Source organism: Vanessa atalanta, chromosome 1, assembly GCF_905147765.1.
Source record: "Vanessa atalanta chromosome 1, ilVanAtal1.2, whole genome shotgun sequence".
NCBI classification, from domain to species: Eukaryota; Metazoa; Arthropoda; class Insecta; order Lepidoptera; family Nymphalidae; genus Vanessa; species Vanessa atalanta.
This window is the reverse complement of record NC_061871.1, coordinates 6,874,837-6,898,357: the sequence shown is the minus strand read 5'-3', so window position 1 is coordinate 6,898,357 and position 23,521 is coordinate 6,874,837. Positions and strand designations below refer to the sequence as shown.

The following is a 23,521-nucleotide window of genomic DNA, read 5'->3' as shown; positions in this document are numbered from 1 at the left end:
GTTACATACCTCAGCGTTCTAAACGCTCAATTTTAACAGATATAACTTTAACAAAACTAACTAGTGCAAAGTTTGAAAGGACGTAATCTAGTATTGCAGTAGGAGCGGATCCCACACCGGACGAAAGCGTTCATTAAAACTCCCCGTTCAGTCTTCATTATTTTTTTCCTGTTTTATTATCGGAGGTGGAGATGACGTAGTCTCTGATTGCTGTATTACAGGAGGAGGGGGAGACGACACTTCTATATATTCATCATTTCGTTCTTCCTTTACTTCTGGTTCCTGTTTTATTGGTATATCATTTACAGGAGCTGGAGTCGATGCCGAAGACTGCAGCGCTAAATCAGTAGGTTGCAAAGCCGCCCACGCTGTCGCAGCCCCGCGAGCATACGCTTCGTAAAATGCTCTTTGTGCTATTTCTGCTTCTTCAAGATGAACAAATGCGTGGTTATCAAGTTCAGCTCGAAAGAAAAACTTTAAGCCACATCGACCACAATCGTATGGTCTCGGTGCCGCAGCATGTTCTGGTAAATGCCTTTGCAATCCCGCAGCACTTGTGAACATTGCAGAACATAAGTAACATGTAAATGCTCCAATACCTGCAAAGGTATGCTCGATTAAATGGGCTTGTAAACGTGTTGGTGAACCTAAAGTTCGACGACATAGCCGACAATCGTGTTCGGAAGAAGGCGTCGGTCTCGGAGCTGCATGACGAGCGTAACAGGCGGTGCAAGCTCGCGCACCTTCACCTGCTTCAGTTTCAGATAGAGGTCTTAGGCAAATGGCGCATCTTTGTTCATCCTCAGTTGGCCTTAAATGAAATCTTGCATGTAATCGCGCTTCTGCTTCCGATGCCAAAGTTTGACGACATACGACGCAAGGCGCTGGAAGAGCAGGGTGATGCCGTGCCATATGATTCAGAAAAGCTTCTTCTGTAGGTAGTCGTGAACGACATCGAGAGCATGTGTCACCCGCAATTACCTTCAATGAGATATAAGTTTACATTTAGATAAATAATTATATATAAATACTAAAGATATTACATTATATAAAACCTGACTTCGCACGGATAGTATCAAAATTTTATCGACGTATAAAACTTTCCATAAAATAAATAAAAAATAAATTTGTAATTACATTTTAAATATTATTGCTTAAATAAACTATTTTTTTTTTAATTATAAAATTACAATAATATTCAATAGAACCTGCTCATTGTAAAATTATAGAAATTACCTTGCAATGGGTTAATTTATGCTCGGCTAGAACTGCAGCCGACGGAAGCACTTCATCACAAATGAGACACTTATGTCGTGCAGCACCTGTTCCTGAATGTGCACGCGTGTGGGCTTCAAGTTCAGCTCTACTGCGAGTACGCTCACCACAATATGCGCACTGCAGAGCAACTGCTCCATTTTTACGGCGACGATCATCACTAGATGTAGCCAAAGGCCCATTTCCATCACCGCTAGGTATACATGGAGAACATGCATCATCACCTTCTATTGCATTGTTATTTTCTGTTCGCTTAGGCCTTGTCATGTCACCGTTGATACTCTGAAATTTTTAAAAATCATGTAGGATTAATTTTATTTATTAAATTAATTAATTATTTATTTATTTAATTTATAATTTATCTTAAAAATGTTAGTACATACATATGTATCAACTTTCAATTTACCTGATGAGTAACGGTATGATGTACTTGCATATGGCGTTCAAGTAAATACTGTACGGCGAAAGTATCGGTACAAGATGGTACAGGGCAACGATAGGCATGATGGGCTGCTGTGTGCGCTCGTAGAGCCCGCGACCCAGCTAATATAGCACCACATGCACATCGTGCAGCTGCGTGTCGTGCACGAACATGAGCGGCACCCTCAGCTTCGGTGCGTAATGGACCACCAGCAGTTCCGCAAGACCGACACACCCAAACTTTATTTTCCCCGGTATGAGCAACCGCAAAATGTGCCTAAAATCAAAACCAAAAATAAATTCCCCTTATTTTTAAATCTTACTCTTTATTAATTGTGATTATATAAAATGAATACCTGAATAGCAACTTTTGAATCAAATATTTCCTTACAAAGAGTGCAGCGATATAAGTGATGCGCATGAATATCGAGCAAATGTTTCTGCAAATCTTCAGAAGTAGGAAAACTGCGCACACAGCTGTGACAAGAATATTCACAGGACACAGCAAGGTAATGAGCAGCCAGGTGACGTTCAGATGCTGCTGCATCAGCAAATGTAGCACCACAATGGAGACAAGGTGCTGGACTTGATCTACCTATATCTCCACCTTCTTCAATGTGACCTTTTAAATGTGCTCGAAATGCCTCAAAATCAGGCAGAGCTGCATCACATTGATTGCATAGAAGAGTGCTTGGAGAAAGTGCTATTTTTGGAGTAGAAGAGCCCGAACCTAATCTCGGACGTTTTGCTGGAGATGATACTTCTTCAGGACTTCTTCTACTTAAATCAGTGGGTAAAGGTTGTTCTAATGTATAATGTATAGGAGATTCTCCGTTTAATAGAGCCGAGTGTGCGGCGCGTACATGTAATTGTAATTGTTCCATACTTGTAAAAGTATCACGAGTACAATAAATGCAAGCGAGTAATGTAGGTGGTGGTTGAGATGCAACCCGGCGCGGTGGTGTCACGGAAGTTGCCTCCATGCCATGAGCACTAGCCATATGCGCCTGAAAGATATAAAATTAAATGAAAAGGTCTTTAATTTCCGTAAATGGATCAAAGAATGTTTTTTTTTTTTAAATAAGGATGAATTACTTGAAGCATTTCAGGACGTCTAAAGGCATCTCCACATCGCAAACATCGCAGAGCTCTCTTCCGATCAGTTTCGCGGCCCTCACGATCTCGCTTGTGACCTTGCATATGTGCTGTGAGTGCAGCGGCTGTATTATATCCCCGATTACATACCGTACATTGAAACGGCTTTTGATTGTCGTGAGTCTTCATGTGAATTTTTAAATGATCACTGAAATTTCAGATAAATAAAAATCATGATAAACATATATCCAAAAACAATATTTTTGTAGCTAAATACTTTAATTTACATCGACTTGACTTGAATTTGAATTAAGAATTAAATAAGATAAATTGTCTTTAAGCAACAGCAGAATGCAATTTGTCATCCGAGTCATAAGTATCTACATAAAGCATGAACTAAACAGAACTAACAAAGCGGCTTTTCACGCAAACTACAGAATAGAGACGCTCGCCCAAACACCTCTACTAATGGCTGTGCTCTCCGCGCCGGTTTAGGTACGGGTGATTATTTCATTTTTGTAAGACCCTCGACGCCATTTGTCAGCGCATCAACTCTTTTCACTTGTCGGCGGTTCGTTGGGTCGACAAATTGCGTAGAATTAGTCACGTGGCCGAGTTGAGGTGACGAAAAAGGTGACGTGTTGCCTCGTGGCCAAGTAAAGCTTTGTGCTGCGGCTTATGGTAATCAATCTTAGTCCTCGGCTATTGTCATGCGAGCACCTCTTAAGCGTTATACTGGTAAATACTTACTGCCTAATGGCTTCTAATGTTCTTTTTACCATATACCATATTTTACTTTAAGCGATACTTATATGTATGAAACATATTTCTTATAAATATTTCTGGCATCATTTAAATGAGCTCAAGTTTTATACCTTCTAGAGAAAGCGGATTCGCAGTGCGCGCAGCGGTACTTTCGGTCGCCGGTGTGCAATTTTACGTGACGATCCCGAGATCTCTTGTGCTTGAACAGTCGTGAACAGAATTCACATCGAAAAGGCATCTGATCGGAGTGTGTCTGTAAAATTACATAAATTATTTATTAATAGTTATGTATTTCTGTTGTTTTTTTTAAACTATTTTTTTTTAAACGCAATCATATTTTTAGTATTTTTATGAAAAACCGAAATTGAATCTATATTCCTCAAAAGCCACTTTCGTCATCGCAAAATGTGTTGTTTAATATTAACCATTGTTTCATTCCTAGAGTATATTATAAAAGCTTTATATGAAAACATATAAGTTTTATTAATTACGTATAGTATGGTTACTGATTTTCATTCAATAGTTAAATAAAAATATATGATATGGATCAAGATGAATCGATTTAATTTCAAAACTTGACGTTATTGTAATCGGCAGTAATTCTCCAACGATAGATATAATTTCTGAAGAGTCCCGACAATGGAATGCAACCGAGTTCTCGATTAATAAAGAGATCAACTTTGTATCTAATGTGCTAGTAATCAATCGAAGTAGTTATTCTTGTCACCATGACTCCATATTTCAGTTTGAATCCAGTCATTAATTAATAAAAGACTTTCTAGAATAGAAGACTTGTATGTATTAGGGTACTGTATGAGTAATTGATAACTTTTTATCGTAGAAGTATGTGTAGGTACGAAAATATGTACGTATATAATTTATATTCATGATTTATACTTCTGTGATGTTCATTCTTTATGATTGGTACAATTTTTTATACAAATCGTTGTCTTAATGGTAAATAATTAATATTTTGATACGCAGCTAGTTGGTTAAAGCTTTATATAGAACAAGAAAGTATAATTCACACAGAATTACTTCGATTAAAATGGACGATTTTTTCTTTTATCCCAAAACAACACCTAATTTTTTTTTTTACTTTTGAACGCTTTTTATGAACGGTTTTGGAAATATATTTTTTGTATGCAAGGGTTCTTCCCGTTTGGAGCAATTTTATTTGAGCAAATAAAATTAAGTTAATTATATTTGTTGTTCAAATTATACTTTATTATCACCTAATTTAATAGATTGAAAATTATTATAGGTAATAAATATAAATTTTTGTATAAGTAAAAAACGCCCACTGGGCAACAATGGACACATGTGGTAGATTTTCATTAAAAATAGAAACAAACACATATTACAAATTAAGCACATAGAAATTCAGTGGCGCTTGCCTTGGTTTGAGCCCACAATCATCAGTCAAGATGTAACTTAAGTTAAGATGTCCGCAATCAACGTAACCACTGGGTTATCTCGGCTAAATTTGTGTACTATGATGAATATTTACTTTCGGGTCTGACAATGGTATTGTAAATTGTTACCAGTACCACCTCTTTTATTACTGAGCTATTTAAGCAAGTATTGCAATAGAAACTTCAAGTGGCTACTTTAATCGTATTTCAAATACTAAAAGAAATTTTGAAACAATATCTTCATTCCAATTAACTACACGTCACGTGTCATACGTTCAAAAGATTATTCATAAGTTTATTATGAAAATGCTAATGATGCTTCGCTGGCAGTCAAATAATAGGGGAACCGTCGCGTCGGCCTTCGCGACCCGTAAAAAGCAGACGAGCTAATCCAGTACACACAATCCGGTACACTCTAAAACTGACAGCCACTTCACGCTTTTACTAATTGACCACCTCGCAGATTGTGCCCTACTATTATGCTAAATAGACGTACTACATGATTGACTGCACCTTTATTAAGCATTGGGAAATATGTTAAACTTTTTTCCATTTACGGAAACCGTGTTCAAAGTGATAGGTACGAGTACATTCCTTAACGGTTTCGGACATGAGAGTAAAAAAATATCGATGAGATTCTGAGTAAAAAATACCGTGTTTGTTCAGTCGAGGGTTTGTATGCTCGTGTTCCCCCAATTACCATGTGGTTAGTTTAGGCCATTAGCGCGGAATATCAATTTGTTAGCGCCACGGTATGCCGCTTGAGTCCGCTCGGGGTAAGTTATTAGATGCAATCATTGCCCTAAGATCAACATCTTAAACGTTTGTTAAAAAGTCTTTTTTATTATAATTGCGAGTACACTTATTTTAATGCGTATTAAACAGTAAAGGCAAATTTATATTTTTGATGATGTAATTTTTTATGCCAATCCAAACGAAGACGTTTAAATCCTCATAAGGAGTATAGAATTATATTTAAAAAGCATAAAAAATACATTTTTACAATTATGAGGATACTATAAAGTTATTTGTTATGAATGTAGTATGTGGGCTGCACTATATGGGTGCATGCGCATCTCATAAACATATTGCAGACTTATTTACAGTTCCTCGTTAATTAGAGCAATCGCCCTGCGGCAGGCTAAATAATAGTAATATATTATATTTATAAGCAATTAAAATGAATAAAACAAGTTTTAGTGAACTTAAAGTGAAAATTAACCTTCGATTTTGTTCAGGTTACTAGAATTTATCTCGTAGAAATAAACCAAATAATCCAAGCCTATTAAAGAAAAGTGCTTGGAAAGTTGAAAATTTATACAACAATTTCAATTAGACTTCGAATCGACTTATTTTTTTCCTTTCCTAAATAGTTACGAGTTACATGTAAATAAAGGTAATTCGTGCAAAGATTGATTCGTGCTACATTGATATTATTAAATACATTTAAAATTCAATCAACCTGCTTAAATTAAAATGTGTTTTAGTATATCAGATTAGTAAGTATTAGAATATTATATGAGTATGCGTATATTTATTTTCAAAATTAAACCTCAATGGTTTCATTAAAATCCCAATGTGAAAAGCCTACATAATGTTCTTATTAAAGTAAAATATTCTTTGTTAATTTTATTGACTTAATAATTGTTGCGTTCTTCGTGTAAAAGTCACATAAGTAAAGCGAACGTTGAGCTCAGCAGGGTCCGGCCCCTGGGTGCGTACTACGTAAAGGAGCATTGCTACTCCCCTCGCAGCTCGCACCACGACTCCACAGTCCACGCTCTCGCTTATAGCGAAAAGACACGCGAATGATCTTTATTAATATTCCCTAACAACAAACAGCGTGAGAGCGTTCGCCATAACGCGGTCAGGTACTGTCAAATTTCCGCGTAAAACGCACCAAAAGACATTTCAAACTAGTTGTAAGTAGTTTAAGGCGAGCGTGATAGCCAATAAAGCTTTTAAATGGGCAGTGGACGGCTACCGAGCGACTTTCCCAGGTACAATAAATGCGATGTCATCGGCGGTGAACAGTCACCCGTTCTGTCGGGGTCAGATCGGAGGAATGTTAGTGACCATTTGTACGAGCACCCGAAAAATATTTATCAAACCAAGCGATCATTCTACGAATTTTATAACTTTGTATGTAATTTATAAATAAAAAAAATATAAAGTAACATTGCTACTTCAAAATGTTGGCGATCCGTTGAAATGCGAAAAAATATAAATGGGTAATGTTCTAAAAAAACTATTTAGAATTCTCTGAAACAAATAGCTACCGTATGAAATACTTAAGTTTTACGAGTTTTAATAATAAAGATATCACGGAAAACAACCTCGTGTTATAAAAGATTTGAGTTTAACAAAATCTGAGGAACATTGTGACGAGAATATTGAGTGCGAGATAATTGGCTTATGAAGTCTTGCACAAATAACACTTGTTTATATTATTTACTATGTACTGCTTTGTACATCATTACAGAAAAAACACGATATCCTATTATTGTTTCTAGGAATCTTAAAATAACAGATTACCTATTCTGAACGCGATCGATCTTAGACTGATATCTAGCGATGCAGTGTCTACAATTGATTTATTTTTATAATCATTACTTTTCCGAGCGGTGCAATGATAAAAGAGTGGCGCGCCAGGCTAGGGAGTTCTTATCGGGAGCCTATTTCCGGCCGTCACCGGCATGTCGCGGCGCGAGCGCAACCCGATCTTTGCGATACATTTGTCGGCACAACACCAACCAACGAAAAGATCGATATCACTAAAACGCAACGGTGACGGCAATTGCATACCGATAATCTAATGAAATCCCTTTACGATTCTACTAGGCAATCGCGAATATAAGTAATTATTGAATTATTTATACATTCAGAGATGAGCAAGTTTCATTTAACTTGCTCACTTGCACAAATTTGGATCTGAATATTATTTAGTGTAGGTGGAATGCGCCAGCCAGGGTTATGCAAAGTGACGTTTCTATTTACCCTATCGCAGCTAGATCAGTCGCGGCCAGTGTCACACGACGCAATCGTAACGCGGTAAGATCGGCGCGACACAAAGGAGTCAAGATGTATAGGTAGTGTAATAGGCTGCATGTCACTATTTCACAGACTAAAGCGTTTTAGAGTGCAAGGCTACTGAGATGCATATCTGAACACGCTCTCCGTCCGCAAATGTAGCAAACCATTTCGGGTATCTAGTTGCTAATGAAGCTAAGAGCTGCATGACGAAATTGGACTAGAAACGTATAAACATACCTACGTACGAATATGTACCTTAGTAATCTTGTTGTAGTTATATTACACAAGCAATTTCATGGTAAAAAACAAGTTATTACTTAAATGTGTTGATCGTTAAAATCTTTAGAATTCTGTCATTGTATGTCGCTGATCCTAATCTATGAACATTTGACTTGATGATACAGCTACTAAAAGTTAACTTAAAGGCTCAACTCTTGCAGACGATTTAATAAATAACTAACCTGTTCATGCTTTTTAAGATACGATAGCCTAGGAAACGCCTTTTCACAAAATTGGCATTTATAAGGCGTGTGCTCAGTTGCCCCAAGGGTGAACGGTGGGTCTGCATCCGCATCAGCGTCTACAGCATCCGCCGAGGTGGGTGTAGAGGCAGGCGACGGAGACGGCTCTGGCGTCGACGACGGCCACGAGCTCCCCGCCGTACTGCCAACGCTCCCCAGTGCCTCTGTTCGATAAGGAAAAAATCTTCATAAATAAGGTTTTTTATCGACGAAGTTTATTTGCATCCACAAACACTGTACTGTTTGTAAGTTACATTGTTACATGTTACACTTATAAAACAACTTATTGCTTGTTTGTTGTTGTATATGTAAAATATTCACATAACTATTGGTTATAAAAAGTACTAAATTATTAATTTCAGTACAATTACCATTATTTAAATAAGGTATCTCTCCGATCATCACTCGTTTCTAAACCTTCGTGCAATATTGCATTTTTCCTATATAGATAAACTTAAAAAGCGAAACCATATCTATATATCTAAAATACGAAATAAATTTCTATATAAACTCAAAAACTGCTCCTTTAATGGTAATTTATTTGCTTTTTAAACAGATAGATATGTACAACCAAACCATTATATTAAAATCTTCTTTTCCCTTGCTCTTGTCCCAATATCAAAATATCGTGTCAAAATATCGCTTATACAACATGAATCTGTTCACGCATAAAAATAGTGTTTCATTAGAATATTACCTTTCCTTTTATATTATAACTAGTTGAAGCTGCTGCTTTACCCGCGCGAAATTTTTAAACTTACTTATAGCACAGAATCCGTTACTTCAATTTTACCTTCTCGAGAGGTACGTAATATAAAGTAAGCAAAAGTAGGCAACGTCCTTCCCCGGGACTCAAACTATCTGCATACCAAATTTCATCGAAATCGTTTCAGCAGTTTAAGTGTGAAGAGGTAACAAACAGACTTACATTCACATTTATAATATTTCTATAGATTAATTAATAATTATACATATAAGCCTTATATTATATGAAAAATGAGAAGATAACCATCAACCAATATAAGTAACGATTTGAGGATATTTAAAGAGCTATAAATTCCGATTTAGGGTGCAAAGGATACGCATAATTTCTAAAGCTCCCGTTGATACAGCGAAGCTCCATATTTCGACGTTAAGGGCTAATATATCTCAGAGCACCTCGGAGTAGCGTGAAATATAAACAAATTGAATAGCCTACAATGACGGTATCATTGCCACCAACGCAAATGATGACTAATGTCGGAAGCCAAGCGAAAATCATATAGGGATGAGCACAGAAAAAGAAAAGAAGTTTTTATTTTTCATCGTAATAGATTTTGTTATTAGTCATTGTTAAGAATTTAATTTTTTATATTACATGCCGAGGCATGAAGCCACTTCGACTAACATGTGAGGTACTGATACAAAATAACTAGAGTGAAGTATATTTGATATAAATCATAATCTGACACTATTCGCACTTTTGCAATAGAACTCGTAATGATTTTCTCGTATTTTTTTGTTTATAATTTCTAAAATATTATATAGAAATTTTCAAATTATTCTTGCGGTTATAAATGCTGACATTTGGATTAAATATTCTTTAATAAACCTTAAGGATAATATCTTAAGGTACTTATGTAACACATATCATTTTTTCGTTGAGTGTACTTGTGATATTGTGATATATTAAAATGCTTTAGTTTATTTAGTTAATTAATAGATCGTTCTTAAGTATCCGAATCCGCATCTGCCAGTGAGTTTGGTGGTTTTTTAAATAAAAAAAAATGTTGATTTTTTAATGTGGACCTCAATAATTTACGAAATCTTTATCGTGCTGAATTTTTGATTCAAAATCTTCATAGACATATGAAAATGTCACTGTAAATATTAGTAGTACGCCAATAAAATATAATACAAACTAAGAACTTCTAAGTACCGGCTATTAAATATTATTAATATTTGTCATTCATGTATGTAATATGTATAGAGTATATAAACATATTAGTATGTATGTGTAATGCCTGCATCATTATTGTTTATTTAGTAATATTCCTCCTCTAGCCTTAGATTGTTTGGTAGATTTTTTATACGAATAAGACGGCCTATTTGTGCAGCTCTGTAGAGTAAAGATATTTTTTATTTCATTTTGTTCATTAAATAAGTAGGAACTATTTGTTTCACTCAAGAGTCAAGATCCCTCACGCCCCAGTCGCACGAGCGACGCCGTTAATGGATAAAAAGTAAACGTTCTATCAAGAAAGGAGATATTCGTAACACATCTCTTGCTGTTACGTAAAATTTATATAGCTCTGCAGCATAGGTAAATCTTCCGAACATTATTTGTTTATTAGTTTTGTAATTCTTACCATTAAATTTAATACGTAAGGTAAGTATTAAGGTAAGTTTCGTGAATTTTTCATTATTTTTTATAAGTATGAGGATATAAAATAAAACGAGTCGACAAAATTACTGCGCAATATTAATTGTGATAAAATGTTAATTTGAATATAAAATATAAATGTATATAATTAAACTTGGCTTAAATAAACTTGGCCTATTAAAATTAAAGCACATGTTCAAAACATTGTGTAATGTGTACATTGTTAGTGGTTTTCATGGGTACGCCACTCAGAGGTCCCGGGTTCGATTCCCGGCCGAGCCGATGTAGAAAAAGTTCAGTAGTTTTCTATGTTGGCTCGGGTCTGGGTGTTTGTGGTACCGTCGTTACTTCTGATTTTCCATAACACAAGTGCTTACAGCAACTTACGTTGGGATCAGAGTAATGTATGTGATGTTTGGTAAAATTACAATTTGTTGATTTCTAGGCAGGATATATTAAAAATATTATTGTACTTTATTAACATACTCTGTAATTAAAATGATGGTAAAGGGTAACCTTCTGAGTTTCTTGCCCGCTCTTCTCGATAGAATCTACTTTCCAAGCCGGTGGTAGCTTTAAATTTAAATCAATACTATAAAATGGAGATTCAAATGTGCTTTTATGAGCCAACTTAAATAAATAAAATATACGATATAAAGGTATAAAGAGAATATAAAAATATACACATTTCATTAATTTTTTTAGTGTTTACTCATTTTATAGTTAAAACTGAAACCAAAAAAATTAAGTGTTTTTATTTGACAGATTACTGGTATCTGCTTTATAAATCACTAACTGAACTTGCGGCTCTACCCGCGCGAAAGTTTAAAAATACAAACTTCCTACCCTCGTTTTACCCCCTTAGGGGTGGAGTTTCATAAAATCCTACGATAAAGAAAGGAACCTACCTGCCAAATTTCAAATTTGTAGGTGTTATAGTTTCTAAGATTTCGTGATTAATCAGTGAGCGGTATTTCTCTTATATATACGTATACAGATTAATATATATTCACTCGAATATATTCGAGTTTGAAACTTTTAATATGATGAGTTGATTTATGTTAAACTGAAAAACAATTTTATTTTAAATATGCCTTAGAAAGTAATTCACTAGTCTGATGCATTTAGAATATTAGCTTGAAGGATCAATGATTAAGAAGTAGGTGTTACGTCGGCGATAGGACGCACGTAATTAGCTGCGATTGCGGCAATTCAGGGGCGATTGGCGCCGCGGCGGTGGGCGGCGGAAACTCATTTCCTAATTGCGGCGTCTGAGACACCTCGGCCGGCGCCTCGCCAATCAACGACAATCGCCAAACGTTAGACACATTAAAAGAGTCACAAGTTATCAGTTACACAGAGAGTCGTTATGAATTTTAAATAAGTCTGTGGTAATTTTAAATCAAGTAGAATATTTAATATAATAAAAGACTGTAACAGCTACTCGTTGGGTTAAAACAATCTAAGCCGTCTGACTCATGCCTTTTTAATAATAAGTGAAATGATTTTTATCTATATAGACTAGATAGAGGTGGAGAAAGATAAGTCAGTAGGTCTCGATGTAAAAATTAAAGTAAGAGGAGAATTAATCAGCTTCGACCTTTCGACACACAATTAAACCTTAACAATTCGGTGTTTCGATTGGATTTGTGTAAATTAAAACTGATAATTAACTTTATGCTTAAGAATCCGTAATAATTGAAGGACAAATCAAAAGCTATTAGTTTTATATACGTACTCATCTTTATATTTTTGTTTTCAGTAATTATACAAATAACTTAACGTATTATTCACTTGGTGGTAGGGCTTTGAGCAAGTCTGGGTAGGTACCACCCACTCATCAGATATTCTACCGCCAAACAGCAGTACTCAGTATTACCGGTTTGAAGGGCACAGGACTTAAATAAATATTTTTATTACAGAAAAAAATTAAAAAAATACATCATAATTTACATTACCGTATTATACATATAATTGTATATGTTACTAGTTGTCATGCGCGGCTTCGCTCGCTTTTTAGGGGTCAGTCGTCAGGTTTCTCCAAATTTTCCAATTCTTATCAAATTCGATTCAATAGTCTGTCCGTGACAACAGACATACAGATATAATACTGGCATAGACTAGTACAGATGAAACAATTTATTTAAAAATATTAAGAAAACTTTCAGATTATGCCAACTACGTAAATACCTTACGTATCTATAATCTATTAGTATAATGATTTTGATTATTAATGTATTACTTGTGTTTTGTGATGAACGCTGTTAAAAATACCAAATCTTTCAATAGGTGATTTTTAAATTGCAAATATCTTCATCATTAGGGTTAGGCCATTATTGTTTTTTTTTTTTAAGTTTATAAAATTTAAGAGTCAAAAGTAACAGTCCAGGAAACAATTACCCCAATATTTACTTCAAATTTCAAATAGTCAGGTATGTTGAAGTTAATATAAGCTGTAAATATATAAGGCTATGGTCTTCTTTAGAGAAGAAGGATATTCCACCATTCTGATTCAAACCTGGTCGGCTACACATCTGACAGAATGTTATGTCACAGATTCATGCAGGTTTATGACGATCATCGATCAGCAAACGAACAAAAAAGCCTTCCATACGCTTATTACATGGAATCTCAATTGTGTTGATGTAATGTCATATGATGATATCACGTAGATGACATTGATAACATGATAAATTATTAATTTTGCTAACGAAGAGTTATACAATCTGAGGGATCGCCGTTGCATCCTTCTGTGAGACTGTAATGGTGGAGAAGGAGGCAGAAGGAACGGGAAAGGGACGAACCCGTTCGACGGAGACGACGAAGGCGTCGGCCCCAACACCCCTGGCTTAAAAGATAGGGCCTGAGGCCGTGGACGCGTGAGGCAGGCGTCTCGCCTGAGGAGGACAGCAGCCGGGATGGCCTCGTACTGCCAACGAGCGCAGGGAGGCGAGATTACCGTCACCCCCTAAAGAGAGCTCCGCTGCGCACGTGCATATGAATACGATCGATCAGCTACTCCGGTCCATCCGGCTCAATGGCCGATTGGATCTTCTTAATTATCTACTATAACCACTGATTGCAGTGGTTTTAGTAGATAATTAAGGCCCATATAACCCGCCCATATAACCCGGTTCCCCGCGATGGGTACCTTTCTGAAGATTTCTACTGCGTAAAAAAAAGGTTTTATGCAAGCCTGACTAAATAGGTATGTACCACCCACAGATCACACATTCAACCGCCAAGCAGCGATACTTAGTATTGTTGCATTTCGGTTTGAAGGGTAAGTGAACCAAATGGTTACCTCTCCTACCCACTATCCTATCTACGGGCACAAGGAACATCTTAATCCCCAAAGATGGTGGCGCATTGGCTATGTAAGTTATCATTAATGTTTCTTACAGTGCTAATGGGCGGTGGTGACCACTTACCATCAGGTGACTCATTTGTCAGTCTGTCTAAATAGAGAAATAAAATAAATATTTTCAATAAAAGATAATGGGAAGCATTGCTATAAAAACGTTTCGTAAGTTTCGAAATCGCATATAATAATTAACGTTAAAATTAGCAGGAAGAACTTTACTCAAAAGCTCGTTACTCGTAACTTAAAAGCGACGAAAAGGTCATAATAATGTTTCGTTAAATACATTATAAGAACCGGGATGAGTAACATTTTAAGCAATTTAATTATTTTTTATTTAATTAAATTATTACATACATATGCCATATATTTGAATATTTCTTTCGCAAATAAAAGAAAATAAAATACTTAATGTTGAAAGTTCGATAAGTTTACGATGAACTATTTATCAATATATTAAAAGTATTTAACTGCAATTAATATGAAGTAAGTTTTTTAGTTGATAATATCTAGTATAAAATTAAAAAAAAAAAAAATGTATTTTGATTATTATGTTGTAATAAGATACAATTTTCAATTATTGTAATGTATATTGACGTAATATTTATAACAATATAATATTTCAAACAAAGCTTCAAAGCTTCGGAATTTTTCGGAGCACTATTAAAATGCTCTCGGTAGTTCTAGTTACTGAAATTTTATTTTTACGAACAAAAAGGTATTTTTTTGTGGATCTTTGAAACATGAAGCGCAGATACTTTTACAATAATATTATGTAATAGAAATTAAAAACGTCAACATACACGTTTTCTATGTAAGCTTAACTAAAAAAGCTTCTTCTTTAGAAGCAATTTCAGTGGTTTCAGTGCTTAACAAAACCTTCGCCTCACTGTAAAATTACTTAATTTAGACTCCAAATAAGAATCGTAAAGAATAACGCTAAGTATTTACCAAATATGTTATTTTTAGTTCAATAAATAATTGATTATTTTTTTTATAAGGTAAATTTTAATTTATTTAGTTACTTAGACATTTTTACAAAGATAAAAATAATAAATAAATAAAAATATACTTTTCCTGTACATACCAAAACCGATTACACTTTGTATGTTTTTTCGGCGACTTGAAGGTTAAATTTAGTTAATAGCTACATATATTAAAAATAAGTTTATAAATAAATAAAACCAAAACTCACGTTTTAAATCGTCCGAGGTAACGTCGTGGTTTTCCTTATTTGCTTGTATCTTCTCTATGAGATGCTCTAACCTGCTGCTGTTGCCTTTAAATAGCATGATCATAGCGCTAAAAGACTTTGCTTCTTAACGGGTCCAATTTAATGGTGCAGCTGATTACTGATTTACCGCACTGCGGCTACTGAAGATTGACGCAGGTGCATCGATACCAGTTTATTTTGGTGTTTTTTGCAAACGAATTTATAGCGAGTGCGAATTAATTCGCGGCGCGTGTTCGACAGGTGGCACTAATTGAAGGGGCGCTTGCTGACCGACTCACGGTTTCTTCACGGTAATTATTTTGGGTGGCCGCTATCGAGTTAATTAGCGACAATCCTTTATGCGTACACCTTTGCGTTCCAGTGTCAGGTGGTGCTGAGGAACGAGCTACGAGCGAGTGAATGTTTCATTGCGATATTATCGTGATGGTGGTCACAGTGGGACTTTAACCGTGGTGACCGAACGCGCGATGAGACTGGCGAGTGCGGCGCGACTGCGAGCACGGGTGGGCGAGTCCGAGGCGCCCGAGCGCACCTCAGCACCCTGCGCCCCGCCTTGTGACCCGCCCACCGCCTCCCCCCTTAATGCACCCACCATTTACTACTTAAAGTTTCTTTCTTTTTCTATAGTCAGTCACGATCCTCTAAAAGTGATAGATCAAAGCCAAATTATAGAGTTCTCTGAACAGAGCTTTAACTTCATTTATATTTTTCTTAAACTAATTAAATTGATCTCCAAATCACAAACCTATATAATAAAAATAATTATTTAAATAGGTAATTTTTTTATAAATGATATATTATATGATGATATATTATTTTTTACACCATATATACAAATAATATTTTCATTTTAAAAGGTTCATTAAGTCCCCAGTGTAATCCATCGTGTCTGTATGACGCATTTTAAAACAAATGAAACATACGTGAATGTAGCGCCTAAATCGAATAATCAAAGTGACAGCGGGATGACGCTAAAAGCTTTTCAAATTTAGACTAGGAGGAAAATCGGAGAAATGTTTTCCCGTTCCAATGCGGGTGGGCGCGACCAATGGGCGCTCGCTTGCCGCCCCGCGATACATCCAGGCCCAGCACTATTCAGCCTAACGCTGGATTTTTTATCCTTTTTAATATTTTGCTGTGATTGGTTTGCCTTTTATTGTCTATGATGGCGGCAATATTATTAATTGCCGGATTTAAGTACCTACCGAACCGCCTTTTTTTTATTTCGAGCTACCTGATCAGGTATATCCTTATATTATAAAAACACACTTATTTTATAAATTGACAACAAAACATATATATAATAACTAAAATACGAAAATTAGAAAATATATTAATTTTAAATTTGAAAAAAATATTTTAACAGGAAGTTAAATAAATATATACTTAGGTATTATCATTTGTGCAACTACCATGGATTTTTTCGTACGGTTTTAAATAAGATTCCCCTTAAACAGTAATGCGAACAATAACAATAAAATAACTTTGTAAATAAAACATGAGTTTAAAGCAATAAGTAAGTGCCACCCGATGTCCGGCGATCGCTCCTTGGGGTCTAATGGGCTCCGCTCGCGGCTACCTTTTTAGTTATGAATATATTACCCGGATTACACACAACTCTAACTCCTGTAATTTTAAGGATAAACTCGAGAAATATCTGCATGTAAGTGCACCCAAGTGGTTTGTCAAAACAATTGTTGTAACTTAAGTAAAGCTGCTGCGATTGTTTATTAAAACGTATATGTATAAAATGTATACTTATTTACAAACAAAACTGTCAGTACCTACTCTACGATGTTTATAAAAAACCCCCGATTTTGAAAGAAAGGGATATCCCCTTTCTTTCAAAATCTTTCAAAATTATATGGTATAATTTTAATAGACATAAGTTTACTAGTTTTTCAGGTAGGGAACACAAAAAAGTCTTCTCTTTTATTAATATAGGTTATTTACTGGGTTATTATTTTAGGCTATATTTTTTAAGCATGAAAATTGTGAAATTAATCACAATTACTTAGTGTAAAAATATAAGTTCAAGCTCGTCCAGAGTTCCAATTATTTTTAGTTAACTTAATTTTTTTACTCGTTGGTAGGGCTTTGTGCGAGCACGTCTGGGTATGTACCATCTACTCAGCATATGTTCTACAGTTGAACAGAAATACTTAGTATCATTGTATTACGGTTTAAATGGGTGAGTAAGCACGTGACTTTACAAACACACAATGGACGTAACATTAGTTACATACAAAACATAATTCCGAAGGTTGGAGGAGCATTGACGGTGTAAGAAATGATTAATATATCTTAAACGCCAATGTCTTCAATTGGTGTTGACGGGTTACATATTTATGACTCTGCGTACTGCGTAAGTCCTTACTTATCTACTATTAATCACTGCTGCAATAATTCCACGTTTTTATTTAAAAACGTTATATTGAAATCTATCATCAACCAATCAACGCATATGTGATTACCTAATAAATGATTGAAACTCTGATTGGAAAAATAAACTCGTAAATTTTTCATGTCGCTTGTTTGAATTCTAAATAATTTTCAGGTTTTGAATACATAGTTAAAATAATTATTTATTTTTAACTAAACAGTAGGCACTATCTAGGCAATTGTTAATCTGTGTATATTCGTTTACAGGCACGACTGAGACATAACACATAACGGGTTAAATCGCGATGTTGTGCAAAGCAAACTAAGTGGCGCACAGTAACTGACAAATTAATGAACATTAAATATTCAGGGGATGTTACGAGCCAAAATGGGATTGACACGGAGTTGTCGGGCGCAGCAACGACTTGATACAAAAGGGTTAAACATTAATACTTAAACGTCCCGCACCTCGGTCCTGACATGACCGATTAGTCTGTCACTGAGCCAAATCTCCGAGCCCTGAATAAAGTATTATGAAAAAGTATCTGCTCCTTATCTAAAAAGCTTCGTTTGCGACAGCCACCCGCCATGATGAGGGTTCGGCTTTATTTTGCACTTGTTTCTTTCGCACTACGTATAAAGTGACTGTTTCGGGACAGCTGTCTTTACCCTTTAAAACGGTCTTATAACAAAAGCTCTTTATTGAATAAAGCGATGTCATAATATTTTAATCAACGCAACGGAAAATATTTTTTGTACCATTTGATCTTACATATTTTTTTTGAGCTATGATTCCCATTACGTTAAGTATAAATACTCATTTTAACAACTGTAATGAAGCAAGCTCGGGCTAAGCAAAGACTTCTTTATTTGATTACTATCAAGTAAAATAATTCTCTTCAATATGCAATCTTCATATTTTATGATGCAAGTCTACCGAGGTTGACAACAAGTCACGACTTATTGTTGATTTGGGTGCCATGATCCCTTTAGATGGACCTTATTAATATTTCATCACACTTATTTATTCATGAAGTCTTCCTTTTATCGATCAGAAATTTTATAATACTTCCTCTTTATATCGATATAAAACTTCGAACATTTTTTTAAGCTGGGGTCCAACAATATTTTCATTGTGTTTTTTTGAATGTAATGTAGCTCGCTAAACTGGCAAATGAACCCAATAGTAATTTGTTACAACCGTCCATAGACATTGGCGCCTTAAGAAATATTAACGATTCCTTACAACGCCTTAGTAACTAAGATGCCTGTAGTTACATGATAATGCATTTTTTAAAGTCATGACTTGTAAATTACACATAGGCTAAAATCTAGTTTCTTCGTACCCGATTTCTGACGTTGAACTATAGAAAAAAAAATTGGTCGACCCGTGTTTTTTACAAGTGATCGAGGTATGGGTGAAAAAAGGTAAGAAAAAAACGTGACCCAACACCCTGACGAATTTGCGTTGTCAACAAACACCCAAAACATTTTTTTGTGGTCGTCGAGGAGATCTCGAGCCCTCGGGACACGCACACGTCTGTCTGTTCTCTTCCTAATAAATCAGAGAGACAGCCATCATTCCACAGAGTGGATTAGTCTTTATTATCTTTAATATGTCTTTTACGGCGCGCAGCGAGGAATATGTTGGAAATATTTTTTTTATTTAGATATATCACAATACATTTATACATTTACCTACCTTTGTTTGTATTGTTAAGCACCAACTGTAAAACATCAAGAAATAACGCATTATATAACAATTGATTGTTTCGTTAAAATGAAATGAGACTAATTATATAAATTAATTTGATGCAAAGCAGAACATTAATAGTTAAATTACATGACCTTCTAGGACAAGCAATTTCACAGGTATAAATGAGCGTTAAATGAAGGCCACACAAGACAAACAGATTGTTGTGACGTTTTTGTGCAGAGATCGCAGCGTGAGATACCAACAGCAGGGTGGTCCACATTATTGAAATGTTACATTTTTCTACAAACTAGGTGCTAAATCATTAGATAGAAAATAAAATTATAGATGAAAAAAAAGCATAAACTCTATTTACTGGTCTCAATAATCATTACACATCGTGACAAAACATAACACATTCGACCGCAAATGTCGAGATTCCAGCACGATCGTAGATCCAAGCAATAAACACTCTCCTTCACAAATGCGTTTGACGTTGATATCATCATACTCGCGTAGGCCCGAAATATTTTGTAACACATTTGTTCCTAAATCATTCCTATATTTCAATCAGAGTTGCAGGCGACGTAACTTAAGCAATTTGCGTATTTATATAAAAATATATTTGCAAATATAATTTCCAAATAGAATTAAAGTATTAATATAATCGGTTGTAATAAGATTGGAACTAGAGCAATAGTGACATTATTGTCTGACTGTGTGACAAGAATAGAGTTTGAGAGAGCGATACACGGCGTCACGTCGCGCGGCGATTGTATCCCAGACGCGGTGCGCTTTACGCGTACATCTTACACGAAATAGGTCAATTAAGACGTGGGAGTGAACGATACGTGACCGTAACGCCTGATCCCCGTAAATGATATGACGCGGTGCTATGTTTGACGCCTTTATTTATCTAAAATTGCTGCTCATGTGTACCCCAGATATAATCAAGCTAGTTTCTCGGCTTAAAGGCGAGAAAGTGCTACTTATGAGTACACTCGGTTTTTATTACATAATTTGACGTGTTAAATGTAATAAAAACAAATTTTAATTAGTGTTATTACTTGTAATTTTTCCATATTCTTAACTTAGTTCGAGGAGTCTCCAACTAACAAATTTTATCACCACTGTAATAACTAACACGTTCAAAATCACTTTATTGTAAGCGAAATAAGGCTTCGCTGTCACATGCGTCTAGATTAATTAGAAATTAATATGTTGTTAAGGGGCATATGTTACACATTGCGCTTATTCAAATTGGTATAGCTGAAAAATAATCATTTACGTATTTTTAACAATGTAGTTGATACATCGAAGTGCCTTATTAACATGACTTTCGAAAACAATGTCCATTGCGCTTTTTTGCGTCTTTTGAGAATATAAACTCATAGGAAAACATATTATACGAAGTAAAATAGAAACATTAGTTGAGCTCTCCTTTGAACAAAGATTTGTTCTGTAGATGCTTGCATCTACATCAAAAAATGGATTGCTTTTTCTCATTATCATATAAAAATACAAAACACTTATAATAACATTTAATTATTTTGTAGATAAAAACAAAAACAAAAATGTTAAATATAATAATTGTAATTAATCCATATGACTATATAGTTTTGACTATTGTTTATACATCTAACTTCCAAATTACCTATTTTACAATAATGTTATAAATAAAGATAGATAGAAAAGAATTCGTATAGATTTTATAAAGGTGCGTGTATAAAAACCATTTGTCGTTCTAATAGCGAAGTTGATTCGGGCGTGATTGCAAAATCACTTCACCCTCCGGAAGTTATCAGGGATACCCGCTAACACAAAGGCTGATGATCTTAAGCAAAACGATGTGTTTTTTTACATACAAAGTAGAAATATTCCTTATACTTGTTCATTTGTAAGTAATTTGATATGACTATATTGTCAGTTGTATAAAGGAATTGATTCGTGGGAAAAGGAAAAGATAGCGGTAAATACTGAGACTGATAAGGTAGCATGACCAAAGCGTGAGGCGGTGTGGCGAACCGAAAAGCATGCTGAGCTTGGTGACAGTTCCGCGGCCTCAGCGCCTACTACGCTGAGGTCACCCAGGCGCTCTAGAATAGGGTGACCAGGTACCAATTATTTAAATTAATAATGTAATATTATCAGTAATACCAATTCCAAAATAGATGGAAATGGAATAGTTAGGTAGGTCATTTCAAATGACAACCATAAGATTTTTAAGAAACGAATCTGATTAAAAACAAATCAGATCCCTTTGAAGTTCATGCTTAACAAATAAAAAATAATCATTTTATGTATACACATGTGTAAAGTAGCATTTACATGACGAAAAATTAACCAATCCGAAATAATTCACTGACTAGCCATCACCTTCGTTTCTACTTTCTAGGGAACGACAATTGACTGCATATAACATAAGTCAATTAACTTAAGTAGTTCCCGTTCGCCATAATACTCAGAGGTGGCTTTTGAACACTGAGAGTGTGACTAATATCCATAAGCAATGTTTTAATTTTTAAGTCATAGTAAGTTGACATTGTTATCATGTGTCCTTTTGCTTTTGAAATACCAAATGATAATGATATAACTTACGATATTGTGAAATTAGGTCATAATATTGAAGGTCTATAACAGCGGACCGGTTTATTGATAGGTTTTTAATGACTCGATAATGTTTACTAAAAAAATCGACTCCTTTACTTCCATTAACAAAAGCATATCAATATATAGTGATCAACGGTACAAATTATATTCGCCTATCTCACTAAATAAATTAAAGATAAACACAAATGAGATAAACATAATGGAGAATATGGTTAAACGTCGTCGTAAGTGATATTTGAATGAAATCCTAATAAGATCATTATACGGTTTTGATTTATTTTAAAATTTCTTGTTAGTTAATGCTTAACTATGTATCTTAGGAGCCATTTATTAATTACGTAAGACGATTTAGGGGAGAGGGGGATCGATCATGTTTTATTTTTCTTACAAAGGCGTGGGGGGGGGAGTCTTGATAGTTCTTACTTAAGATCACAAATATACGCAGGTAACATTTGAAAAAGCGCGGGCAACTACGCAAGTGCTTGCAGTGCACCTATAAAAAAATGACAGCCGAAAAAAAAACCTAATATAAATAAGATTATTATTGTGTCCTGATTTAGATGTGACTGGAGAAGTTAAGTTATGGTATATCACGATTATTATTTTTTCTATGTACTAGTTACGTTTCTATATAAACTTATTTATAGGTTTGTTATGATAAGCAGTATCCGTTCCTTCGAAATTGACAAAATACTACTTGATTAAAAACTTCATGGATTGTATTGTCACTCTACCAAATTCTGCGAGAAATAAAATTGTCCATGGCCTGCGCGGTGCGCTCGTGATATTCGATTCCAATGGCATGCTGCGTCACGCCCTTTCAGCAGCTTTTTATCAGCTCTTGGTGAGTTATGCCTTATTTAACACCACGACCTTGAATAATTTATAACTGATGTCAAATAAACCGTACCAACCTCGGCTTGAAGTACCTACTTATGAAACTGCGATATTTAATAGAAAAAAAGTTATTAATTATAGATAACTGGACTTATCTATTTGTTTAAGGTATTACCATACCAATTTGATATACCTTTTACATGACGTAAAGAGAATATTTGATGATTTTAATTAAAAAAAAATTGCTACATTATTTTGGTTTATTTTATTATTCATATTAAAAGTGTTTTTTTTTTTCTTATAAAAAATATGTTTCGGTTCACAACACACAAAGTAATTTCTTCCCCCATTCCAAGCAAATAGAAGGGGCCTGGACAGGCGCGGTAGGCGAATCGGCACGTAGTTCCGGCTTGTGGCAACGGCAGCGCAGACGCAGGTGAGATGCTGCGGTCGCGCTCCAACGCCTACTTGCACCTGCTTGTATCCTAATTCCTAATATATTCACTAGTAACATTATG

The 23,521-nt window shown here is 35.0% G+C and overlaps 1 protein-coding gene across 2 annotated transcripts; it reads right to left on the bottom strand.

Annotated features, from left to right (window-relative positions):
* Positions 1 to 147: 147 nt before the first annotated feature.
* On the bottom strand, positions 148 to 19,409 carry LOC125065080 (zinc finger protein 423 homolog). 2 transcript variants are annotated; one of them, XM_047672509.1, is made up of 9 exons: positions 19,396 to 19,409; positions 15,443 to 15,754; positions 8,465 to 8,688; positions 3,666 to 3,808; positions 2,791 to 2,998; positions 2,052 to 2,702; positions 1,682 to 1,972; positions 1,237 to 1,557; positions 148 to 981 (listed from the first exon to the last, which is right to left on the bottom strand). In XM_047672509.1, exons 2-9 carry the CDS (start codon positions 15,543 to 15,545, stop codon positions 148 to 150), a joined length of 2,775 nt encoding a protein of 924 aa, XP_047528465.1. In that variant the 5' UTR covers positions 15,546 to 15,754; positions 19,396 to 19,409. The 2 variants fall into 2 exon arrangements, with proteins under 2 accessions (XP_047528465.1, XP_047528457.1); XM_047672501.1 differs by lacking the exon at positions 19,396 to 19,409 and having other exon boundaries at positions 15,443 to 15,918.
* Between the last annotated feature and the right edge of the window lie 4,112 nt (positions 19,410 to 23,521).